At 56.2% G+C, this 11783-nt stretch overlaps 3 protein-coding genes across 6 annotated transcripts in view; 2 read left to right on the forward strand and 1 right to left on the reverse strand.

Annotated features, from left to right (window-relative positions):
* Positions 1-11783, reverse strand: part of CENATAC (centrosomal AT-AC splicing factor) — a 365184-nt gene that overhangs the window by 251304 nt on the left and 102097 nt on the right. The window lies entirely within an intron of this gene.
* On the forward strand, positions 221-889 carry ATP5MG (ATP synthase membrane subunit g). The gene is made up of 3 exons (XM_069876416.1): positions 221-349; positions 468-628; positions 760-889. The coding sequence occupies exons 1-3, from the start codon at positions 286-288 to the stop codon at positions 856-858; spliced, it is 324 nt and encodes a 107-aa protein (XP_069732517.1). The 5' UTR covers positions 221-285; the 3' UTR covers positions 859-889.
* Positions 2720-11783, forward strand: part of KMT2A (lysine methyltransferase 2A) — a 39727-nt gene continuing 30663 nt past the window's right edge. For 3 of the 4 annotated variants that reach the window (XM_069876588.1, XM_069876590.1, XM_069876589.1), the window contains exons 1-2: positions 2735-3067; positions 11325-11394. In XM_069876588.1, the coding sequence (XP_069732689.1) occupies positions 2735-3067; positions 11325-11394 (403 nt within the window). Of the gene's footprint in view, positions 3068-11324; positions 11395-11783 lie in introns of all 4 variants that reach the window. The other variant, XM_069876591.1, reaches the window with a different exon arrangement.

Here is an 11783-nt window from a genome sequence, read left to right on the forward strand (position 1 = left end):
GGCCTCGAACTGGAGGCTCCAAGGGTGGCACCATCACCGCCCACGTCTTAAACCCGCGGTTCGGGTGGGAGCGGCGTGTCCCAAGCCTCGAAATGCGCTGCGGTGGGAGCGCCACCCCCCGGGTCTCGAACCCGCGTCCCTCCGGCGAGCGGCGCGCCCCGCCCCGCGCACGTGGCGCCGGGGTCCTCGCGGCGGGGCTGCCCGCGGCGGGCGCCTGCGCGGCGGGCGCGGGGTCCTACGGGCAGGCGCGGGGGGGGCCCGGCCGGTGACTTTGAGCGGGGAGCAATGGCGCAGGCGGCGCAGAGGCTGGTGCAGCGCGTCGCCACCCGCGGGCCGCAGCTCCTCAGCGGTGAGAACCGGGGACGGGATGGGATGGGATGGGATGGGATGGGAAAGGACGGCACGGGGTGGGAAAGGATGGGCCCGAGGGCAGCAGCCGCCGCCGTGACCGCCTTTCCCTCCCGCAGCCGCCGTGGCCTACTCGAAGCCGCGCCTGGCTACGTTCTGGTACTACGCCAAGGTGGAGCTGGCCCCGCCGAGCCCCGCCGAGATCCCCCGCGCCATCGACGGCGTGAAGGGCTTGGTCAGGGCGTTCCAGAGCGGCCGCCTGGCCCAGCTCACCGTCAGGGTAAGGGGAAGGGCCGCCGGGACCTTCTTAGGAACGCTCCGGGCACTCCCGCTGGAGCCGCTGCCGCCCGGGGCGGCGGGGAGGTTTGCTGGAGGGAGGCGGGGATCTCACCGGCGCCGTTCTCCTTGCAGGAAGCGCTGAGGAACGGGCTGGTGGCCACCGAGGTGCTGATGTGGTTTTACATCGGGGAGATCATCGGCAAGCGCGGCCTGATCGGGTACAACGTCTGAGGGGATGCTGGAAATAAAGCGGGAACTGGTACCGGGCTTTCCTGGTCTTTTGTGGCGGTTGGGACGCGTGTGTCCATCTCCAGCCCCGGGGGGGAGGCTCCTCGGGGGGGGCTTCCCGAAAGCTGGGATCCCAGGACAGTGGTGGAAGCATTGGTGGAAGCATTGGGGATGCGCACCAGTCCTGGTGGTCCACTGACCGTGCAGAGCCTTTCCTGTGTTCCTGAACGGATCCAGAGCCAGAAAGAGAAGCCAGTGCTTTATTTACACCACCAAGGGATACCTGCCATGGTTTTTATAGCACAGGGAATGCTGCTTGGAGCGTGACTCTTCGAGCAGAAGCCTTTGGAGGTAAGCAGAGTGAGGCTGTCCCTGTCCTCGCCAGTGGTCTCGGTGTCCAGAATCCATACGGTGCCTCATTTACATCCAGCTGTCGTGGAGGTGCACACAAACCCTGGGGAGTCACGCCCAAGCTCTGAGGCTGCAGTCTTGTTGCAGCGGGATGTAATTCCTCATCACCTTGCAACGTGATTCTCTGTCAGCATTGTCTCTTGTCGATCCTGTCACTCCATCAGCTGCTCCTCGCTCCTGCGGGGCTGCTTTTCATCTCCCTAGGGAACCCGCAGCTCCAGCCTGGCAAACCCCAACGGTCCTGGGGTGGCTGTGCCTGTAGCACAGCAATTTCCTCATCTCCCTGCAGCAGAGCTGAACTCCTCAGCACCTCATGCCAGTGAGGAGCTGCCGGGACAGGTAGCGCAGGTGAGCTTGCACACTCCACATTCAGCCACCAGAAGGCGGCTGGTAGCAACCATTAAAAAAGTGGCTCTTTTTGTGTTCATAAGAAGGATTCCTGGGCTGGCAGCTGTGGGTCACAGCTTGGCCACAGCCACCTCCACAGGGTAGATGGGGAAGCCAAGGCTGGGTGATCCCTTTGCTCAGTCCTCTTTAAGAAGGGGATGTGTTTTCGCAAAGGGCACTGGCAATTCTAACTTGTGCCACAGCCTGATGCCCAATGCACGCACTGGTGAGAGGGAACAACAGCCTCAAAATCAGCTCTTGGCTCCCATCTTCCCGAATCTGTGGCCGGGCAGACAGACACCAGGGAGGGGAACATGCCAGGCACATCCCTGTGGCAGTCTGCAGCACGCATCCCTTAACAGCAGAGAGACAGGGAGGTTACATGTGGGATTTAAGGTCTGATCTGGACTTGCAGGAGGTTCCTGGTGCCAAGAGAGCCCCACGGTCCCGCTCGGAGGACGTGTTGCTACCTGTGCCAACCTCTCTTTGGGGCGGGCGTTTGCGAGGGCTCAGTGCTGCATCCCACAGCGCTGGGATTTAACATGGGAGAGAGCTCGGAAATCCTTCCGTGAAACCATCCGAGATTTTAATTGACCTGCCTGGAGGGGGCTGCCCCGTGTCTGGAGGGGTTCAAGGCCAGGTTGGATGGGGCTGGGAGCCCCTGATGCAGCGGGAGGTGCCCCCGCCCGCGGCAGGGATGGGACTGGATGGGCTTTGCCGTCCCTACCGACCCAAACCCTTCCACGAAGCGCCGGGGAGCGGCCTCCCCAGCAGCAGAAGCGGGTGCGCGGCCCTTATCCACGTTGCGGGGCGCCCCGCGCCTTCCTCCGGGCCGCGGCGCCATGCGGGGCGCGGGGCGGCGCGGGGGCCGGGGCCCCGGATCGAGCATAGCGCCCGGCGTTATGCAGGCGGGGCCCCCGCAGCCAGCCTCCCATCCAGGTTCCCGGGCGGCGGGGCGGCGGGGCCCCGCAACCTGGATAAGCGGCGCGGTTATGCAGGGCGGCTGCGGGGCCCCGGATCGCTATGCAGGGCGCGGGGCGCGGCCCGGCCCCGCTCTCCGGCTCGTCGCCTCACAGGAAAGATGGCGCACAGCGGTCGGTGGCGCTTCCCGGCCCGGCCCGGCAGCGGCGCCGGGGGCCGCCGCGGGCTGGGGGGGAACCGGCTGCGGGTGGCGGCCGTGCGCAGCCTGCGGGGCGCCGAGCCGGGGGCGGCGGCGGCGGCGGCGGCGGGGGGAGAGGGCGAGCGCGGCGGCCCCGGCGCGGCGGCGGGAAGCGGGGGAGGCGGGGCAGCGGCGGGCCCCGCGGGCCCCGGGCTGGGACCGGGCTTCGACGCGGCGCTCCAGGTCTCGGCCGCCATCGGCATCAACCTGCGGCGCTTCCGAGCCGCCTGCGGAGCCGAGGCGGGCGGCGGCGAGGTGAGCGGGAACGGCGGGAGGAGGGAGGGAAGGAGGGAGGGAGGGAGGGGGCGACGCGGGAGGGCGCGGCCCCGGCCCCGCTGCAGCCCCGCTCCAGCCCGGCCCTGCTGCATCTCCTCTCCATCCCCGGCCCCGCTCCATCCCCGCTCCATCCCGGCCCCGCTCCATCCTCCTTTCCATCCCGGCCCCGCTCCATCCCCGCTGCATCCCAGTCCTGCTCCATCCCCGCTCCATCCCTGCTGCATCCCATCCCTGCTCCATCCCCACTGCATCCCTGCTCCATCCCAACTGCATCCCAGTCCTGCTCCATCCCCGCTCCATCCCTGCTGCATCCCATCCCTGCTCCATCCCCACTCCATCCCTGCTCCATCCCAACTGCATCCCAGTCCTGCTCCATCCCCGCTCCAGTCCTGCTCCATCCCCGCTCCATCCCCGCTGCATCCCAGTCCTGCTCCATCCCTGCTCCATCCCAGTCCTGCTCCATCCCCGCTCCATCCCTGCTGCATCCCAGTCCTGCTCCATCCCTGCTCCATTCCCACTGCATCCCAGTCCTGCTCCATCCCTGCTCCATCCCTGCTGCATCCCAGTCCTGCTCCATCCCCGCTCCATCCCCGCTGCATCCCAGTCCTGCTCCATCCCCGCTCCATCCCCGCTGCATCCCAGTTCTACTCCATCCCCGCTGTATCCCATACCCGCTCCATCCCTGCTTCATCCCTTCTGCATCCCATCCCCACTCCATCCCTGCTCCATCCCCACGGCATCCCCGCTGCATCCTAGTCCTGCTCCATCCTCACTCCATCCCTGCTCCATCCCCGCAGCATCCTGGTCCCGCTCCATCCCCACGGCATCCCCGCTGCATCCCGGCTCTGGACCCGCTCCCAGCCCACTCCTCCCCACGCAGCAGCCCCACTCCCGCAGCATCCCCGTTCCGCCCCAGCGGCACACACACACACACACACACACCCCTCCTGCACACACCCAGAGACACACACCCACCCAGACACACCTCCCGCGTGCACACGCACACACAGAGACACACAAGCACACATACACACGTGCACCGGGATGCCCAAGCGCACATGCACACAAACCCTGGACACATCCCTGTGCCTCGCTGGCTACCTGCAGAGACAGAGGAGGTATGCTGGCCGCCCTCCTGCGCTCCCTGCCGCTGCCTCTTGCGTTATCCTTGTGCTCCAGGTAGGATGTGCGGGGGGTTCCCTCTGCCACGTCCTGAGGATGCTTCTCCTTCTCGCTGCACCTGCAGTGCTGGCTGGCCTGCTTCGCGTCGTATTTTCTCAAGTTGCTCCTCTTCCTGCCTAGGGTTTGCTGGGTTCTGGAGCCTCTCAGAGGCAGGCAGAGCCAGAGTCTGACAGCTGCCCACCTACTGACAGTGCAAGGAAGACATGATGGGGGTGTGTTACTTACTACACGCTGCAGCGTTCCCATCTCCAGTTCTTGTTTTGCGTCGCTTGTTAGCAGCAAGAAAATCCCCCAGGTCCCTTGTAGTAGGAGTGCTTGATTCTTTCTGAAAGGCTGGTTCTGTCCCTCCTGCGGGCAGGTCCTCAGCTGCAGAGCAGGCGAGCGCAGCTTTGCCCTTTTAAAGAGTGGCCGTGTTGCTTTTCCATTGCTGGGGATATCAGAGTTTTTTAAAACACATGAGAATATCCAGATTTCTTGTGTCTCAACAGCTCGGTGTCAGTGTTTTCTGTTGCGAGCCATGAAGTGGAGCTAGTCGCTCACAGCTGAGCTGGAGTAATTCCTGAGTTGTTCTAGCTCCGCAGGCTGCGGTGTGGGAGGGAAGGGGGTTGTATTTGTGCACACCAGACTGATTGTGGAAATGCTTTTTACCTGACCGCTACAGCACTTTGGGATTTAACTAGGACTGCCTGCCAGCAGCCCTTTTATTTAATGCCAGTTTCTTAAAGGCTGTGGTTTGGGATATTGGTCCATTTTATTGTCTGCAGTAGACCAGGGTCCAAGGAATTTACTGGGTCTACTTGGAAGAAGTTAATGTCTCGCGAGCGCTGGTTTGGTGGCAGAAATGACTGAAATCTGGCTTCCCAACTGGGCCACAGAGTTAACAGCTCAGGAGTCAGCAGGGCGGGTTGCTTTGTTTCCTTTCTTTCTTTTTTTCAAAGATGATATTGGTTTGATTTGCCTTTTAATTCCAACTGTATATTCCAAAAGTATATTTTTGCCTCTCAAAAAAGCTCCAAAACATCTTTGAAAGATCTTTGTGAACGTTCTTGGTTTTAGCAGTTGATGATCCAGGGTCTCCTGTATCATAAGGTTTTTAGCTCTTGCATAGCTTTTCTGTTTAGCTACTAAACCCTCTGCCTAATAGCATTGGATACAGTGGAAAGGAGTGCTAGAAGGTCTTTGTGGCTTGGTGGCTGTAGGTTGAGCTTCACCTGAGTGCTTCTGAGCAGGGAAGGGGTAGCCCAGATGCTTTCCCTCATGCTGAATTTGCAGCGTGTGCTGCCATACTCAGTGAGTGGATGCTCTCAGCTGTTCAGGTTTAGTTCACTCCTTGAGTTAGTTTCTTTCCCTCAGTGATGATCAAGACTTTTGCCTTAAGGGGTGCGGTTCTGCACAGTGCCTTGTTCTGCAGTGTTACAGTCAGAGGGAAGATCCCAGCACTGCTGACCATCACTTGGAGCTGCAGGACAAGCTCTGCTATCCTTGGTACGAGTTCTCTGTGAAGTGGGCACAGGGAATGAGAGAGGAGCTCCAGCACTTCTAGCCTGTGGATGCCACTCGTAGTCTACTTGGAGGAGAGGGCGGCTGCACGTTGGTGCTGAAAGGGTGATGCTCTGGTCCCTGTGGTTTTCTGCTCCAGGGGAGATGTTCTTCTGGAAGGGGCAAGGGCTCGCCATGTCCTGTGAAATGCTGCACACCCTGTCTCCTCCCATGGGACTGGGGGTCTCCCCTGACCCTACCAATTCCTGTTCTCAGCTAAGTTGGGGTTCTGCATCAGCAATGAACTCCAGGTTGCAGCTTTGGGTTCAGGAGCCTGTGGCAGTCAGGGGAAGGCGCCGTGTTATCTTATTATCCATAACTTCTGCTCTGCGTGCTTATTCTTTTGACCTCTTGGTGGCACGCTGCCTTCCAGCATTCGCTGCTGTGTATACCTGTTGAAATTGTGGATTCCCACAACTGGATGTAACAACAAAGTATAAGTTCAGAGTAGGGCTTGTGTTCAGCCTTTCCCTCGTGGCCTTGGCTACTTTGTGGTGTGGAGCAGGCCTTGCTTCTAATCTAAAAGGCCTAAAAGGCACCTGAATGCTGGGGTGTCACTGCCTACCCCAGGTTTCTGGTGGCTTTACACGAATCCTTGACTTGATGTTTCACTGAGTCATCTCGAAACCCGCTCACTCTACGGGAGCAGCCTGTGATACTTGGTTTTGGACCACAAGAACTACGGGGGGGGGACTTTTTGCACAGTAAAGCTTTGACTGGCTGAAAACGGCGGCATGTTTATGGCGCATCATCCCTTCTGCTCGATGTGCTTTAGTAATAAGAGAAATGTGGTCATGTTTTCTTGATTCGTTATGTCGATATTTGGAATAGAAGAAGCTTGCGCGTGGTTATAAGTCACTGCTGAGCCTGGCAGCTCAGAGCTTCCTCCTCATCCCTAAAGTTTAATTGAAGCTTTGGGACATAAAAGCTGAGAGGGCTCTGGATGCGTGTTGTCTCTTCACTCCTCGAATCTGCATCACTTTGCAAGGTGCAGGAACTTAATATCTGAGAGGGAACGTCACGGTAGCGCTTCTGGCATTAACATAGGTGATGAGTTTTTACAAGATAGGTGCTGGTCTGGTGGATGCCCACATTGGCTGCCTTGTTTTGAAACGGTGCAAGATCCACGTGCTGGGAGGAGGGAGCGGCTCCATGCCTCCACCACGGTCACGCCTGAGCTGGAAGAGCAGTGGTACTCACCGGTCAGCTCCACTGCGCTTCCTTCAGCTGGAGAACTCGTGGGACAGATTCTTGCATCTGTGTTTCGCTGCGTGCTTCCTGCATTGGCATCAGAGCGCGGGGCCGCAGATTTTACTGTGCTGCATTTGGAGGAACCAAAAGAAAGGACAGGGTGACTCTGAGGGCCCAGACCACCTCTAATTAAACGGGAAGAGACCAACTGTCCTGCGTGAAGTGAAGCTGTGACAGGGAGGCTTTCTGTTGAGGAACACAGGTAACCCGCATCCAGAGGGAGCGTTCCAGCAGAAGGACTTTGTTTTGTCAGCTTAGGTCCCAAACCAGCCCAGCTTTGTCGCTGCAGTGGAGATGGTCTCCACCGCTTGCCCTGTCCTGCAGGCTACGTCTGTCTGCAGAGGCTGCATCTCCTGTCTCTCTAGCACTGGTGGCCACCGAGGATGACTCTGGTGAAGAACACGAGTTCACAGAGAATCCCTGAGTTCAGTCTTGTGCACCACTAACATGCAAATCCTTGAGCCTGAAGGAAAAGGGATAAAACATGATTCCCACCAAGGGCTGAGGTGTTGCCCCCTGTGAGCCAAGCTACAAAACAGAGTTCAACTCCAGTAACGCCGCCCTGCGTTGCTGGTGGTGGACACGTCTCTAGGATTGAAAGATGAATTTGCCACTGCTAAAGATAGATGTGGTCCAGGAGGCTTTGGTCCGGCTTCTGCCTTGCCAGGTGCAAGTTCAGTCGCTCTAGGTAGTTTGGTTAACCCTCTTCCTTGGACGTGGTATTGGAAACTTCGTGTGACGAGCATGAGACTGTTTCAGGTAGTCGAGAAAGCATCCCTCCTTGTTCAGAGTGGAAATGGTAAACTGGAATTTCTCATCCAGGATGGAACCAGGATGCTGTGGAAAGCAGGGACTGGCTGTGTTTGGTTAGCGGGCTGCTGTAAGTTAGTCTCTCCTGCTGAGAGTTTGAGAAACTGGCTTTGCTGTTACATTCTGATGCTGGATTTTCCCATTTTCCTTCTAGCAGACTGGCTAGTCTAGCAGTGCTGGCAGAGCAGGAGCACTCTGCACTGGAGCCCCATAAAGACCAACCTGCCCTGTCCAGTTCTGAAACCAGAGAGACTCTGGGAGCTGCAGCCCTGATCACGGTTGTGCTGTTGTGGTCGATTGCTGAGGATACAGCTGCAGAGCAGCAGCAGGGGCGCATCCTCTCGCTGTTTGGATTTGGGGCTGTCCTGCGGAGGTGGCACTGCTGAGAACTGGTCTGTGCTCGCAGGACAAGCACTGTAGGTTGAGGCTGTTCCGAGAAGCCTCGGCAGAGCCCGTGCAGCACTCCCGTTCAAAACCTTCATCCAATTAAAGCGTGAACAGGCAAGTGGATGCTCAGCCCCATCCGTACCTCACAGTAACACCGAGCGCACTGCTGCTTGTTAGGGATGTTGCATTGCAAGTAATCCCTTGGGAAGCGTCTCCCTGGACTCTTGGATGATTCTGCAGCCGACAGGAGCGCTGAGCATACTGGTATTTGTCTGGGTGTTGCTTATTGCCAATCTCTGGGGCCGTTTACTCTGCTGAAGGAAGAGGAGTCTGTTAGATATTGTGCCGGAGTTACTAAGCAGGCTTCTGAATGGGCTTCTAAAAATAGTTTCTCTCTTTCCAGGAGGATGAGGAACGGTGTAACTGGGGCCAGATCCAAGGTGATGTGTGGTAGAGAGAAGTAAAGCACTGTTCTTATAGTTGTATTGCAACATTGAATGACTGTTCAAGAGTTGATTGGAATGGCTGGCTTACTGCCCCTGACAGCTCCAATCACAGCTTGTGTGACTCCGCACATCCGTAGTGGTGCAAGTTGTGCTGTCGTTCCTCAATCAGAGATCGGAACATCAGTCGGTGCCTTTGGGATAGTCTCTCATTTGAGGGTGGATTTCCCTCCAAGATCTTTAGTCATAAGTTCTTTCAGAAGTAACTTTGCTCGAGAACCTTGTCATAGAGATTTGCCTGCAAGTTTTCTGTCCTTGCAGCAGCCAGTTTACTTTGGGAAAAGCCTCTACATCTGCTCCCAACTTTGAGGTTTACATGGCTGAGGCCATGTAACATTTGAGTGGGAGATGCAGGTAGAAGCTCTTTTGCTGTTTGAGTGGGAGATGCAGGTAGAAGCTCTTTTGCCATTGAGAGATCATCCCTCTAGTTTGTTCAGGCGTCCTGCCTTCCGTCCTCCTTTTATTTATAATCCCAAGTGACCTTTTGTGCGTTGCATTATTCTTTCCCAGGTAAATGAGGTCACGTTCATAACCATTATGGCTTTTAATCACTCTCCATCTGTCCTGCTCTGTAGCCACTTCTGACAAACTGGAGAGAGGCCGTTCCTGCTTCATTTGCCTCAAAACTGCGTTCTGACCTGTGACGGCCAACTGGATGGGATGGCTTAGTCTGTGAAACATGCTGGTGTTTAGTGGCCTTCTCAGTCTTCTCTCAAGAGCTGGAAGGCTGCCTTTTCTGACAGCAGGAACAACCGTTTCAGGGTCACCAGTCCACTCACTGAACAAGCACAGATGATATGTTGGTTGTGCTGCTTGTAGCTGTGAATGGAACCAAAGTGGTTGTTGTTTTGAGAGAGCCTTTTACTGCAGGCACTCGTGGTGACGGCGTGGTGGGAAATGAGAAAGAACGGTCATTCCCAGGATACTGGGTCAAAACCAGAATGAATGTGTGCTGTTGGAAGAGCGAGGTAAGGGTGATCAGGTTAAAAACAACATAGATGCCGGCTGCAGGTGACAGGCAATTGTCAGAAACACAGCAAGAGCTGATTTGGCAGCTGCAGGTGAAATACTGGCTCTAGGATCCTGGGCAGCAAAAGGAAGGAAGCGACCACAGCAGGCATGTGGATTTGGAGGCAACTGCAGGTCCAGACTGTTTGATACTTGAGTCTTACTGTTTGCTTCATGGTCCCAGCCCCCGGATACTAGAGGTTTGCAGTTAGGAGGCCGGCAGTAAGCGTTTCGCACACGTGTGTCCAGTGCCAGGAACTGATTTTAGTATAAGGTCTTGGCTTAGATTGCACCAGACTGACCTGCTTCTCTGGGCAGGGCTGGTCTCTAATTCAGTCTTGCAAATAAGACTTTGAGTCTGGTTACTCTTTCAGAAAAGGATTTGTTTGTTTATTTAGTGCTTTAAACTGTCTGTTGGAAAGGTGCCTGCTTCTTAGAGCCCTGTGTCCCCCGAGTGTGTTGTTGCTGTACCAGGGCTCTGCGTGTTGGGCTGTGCTGCTTGAGCTGCAGCCGGCGAGCTGCTCCTTGCTCAGCTCTGTTCCTGTGCAGCAAATGAATGAAGCACTGGGGAGCTGTTTAATTAGGGCTGAGAGACTTGGAAATGAATTGGTTTATGGAAGGAAATCACTGCCGTCTTTGGGGCTGTATACGTGCCTTAAGAGTTCTCTGCTTGCGGCACTAAGTTCTGTTTCCTTGGGGAGGATGCATTCCAGTAACCAGTGTTACTTGGCCTTTCTCTGTGCCCAGCAGAGCGACAGGCACAGGGTTGTATGTTTGAAAACGCTGCAGATCTCTGTCTTTGGTCGGCTAACAACGAGGAAATCGCACGGGGTGTGTGGCTGTTCCCTTTGCGTTTCTAACCCTGGCTGTTTGTAGGGAGCTGCATGTTTTCCTGCTTGTTTGTCAGCAGTTAGACCATTTCAGCCCGAATTTCTCTTTGTTAACAGCCTCTCCGGGCGCTGGGACCCTTTTCTCTTGGTGCACGTCCCTGCGAAGGCAGCGCTGGCGCTGCAGTGTTTACATCTTGCAGGGAGCCCACGTGCTCGGGAGCGGCAAGCAGGCGTGACGGGACCATCGATCAGCAGGCTGGGAGCGGGTGTTTCTGCAGCATGTCTCACTCCGGTGGGAGTACTGCAAGACTAAAGTGGAGAAGTGGTAGCTGTTCCTTCTCCGGAACAGCTCCAGGATGCTAAGGTGGAATTGTAGACCTCAGCTGCTTCTGCTCATCCTGAGAGAAGACTTTTAAATGGGCGTGGAGGAAGTTCATCTATGTTTATAGCAGCAGAATAAACACAGAAACGCTTCTTTCGCTGGAGTTTGTCTTCAGGGCATCCTGAATAACAGCTTGTAAGGGTAGACCTTTGTGGTTTGATACAGGCAGCAGGTTTTATGTGGTAAGGGTTTGTTTTCCCATGTCTGTGTCCTTGGTTTCTCCATAACTCCTGTTACCTGGGGAGGGGAGGTTGTCCAGAGTACTTTCACACTTCGATGGTGGTTAAGCTGGATCTAGTTTCAATGTCCCTGTCTTCAGCTGTCAATCTGCTTTCTCATTGCAGGATGAACAGTTTCTAGGCTTTGGTTCAGATGAAGAAGTCAAAGTCCCCAGTCCCGCCAGGTCCCCCACAGGTATGTTCAGCCGCAGGATCGGATGTTGACGCTGTTTTCTCCTTTGGGATGGTTTTGTTGTGCCTTTCCTGTTTGTTCTATCAAATCTCATCTTCTGTAAAAGCTGCACTGTTTTTTTTTGATTCCACTCAGTTTCCAACTGATGTGTTATGGAACAGGGAAACTTTGTAGAAAAGAGTTACTGAAGAAACTGGTGTTTGAAACCCAACGTCTGTGTTTTGGAGAGGTGTTATTTTAATAGCAAGGATTGAAGTTGTTGTGGCACTGCAAGTGAACAAGCTCGGCTTTGACTTAGATTCTTAGAGCGTCAGTAAATGCTCTCGATGCATCATTCTGCTCCATCACCCCGTGCTCTGCCCAGCTCAGCCTTGCCAGCAGCCTCTGCCATG

The sequence above is a fragment of the Phaenicophaeus curvirostris genome, chromosome 25 (genome assembly GCF_032191515.1).
Source record: "Phaenicophaeus curvirostris isolate KB17595 chromosome 25, BPBGC_Pcur_1.0, whole genome shotgun sequence".
Taxonomy (NCBI): domain Eukaryota; kingdom Metazoa; phylum Chordata; class Aves; order Cuculiformes; family Cuculidae; genus Phaenicophaeus; species Phaenicophaeus curvirostris.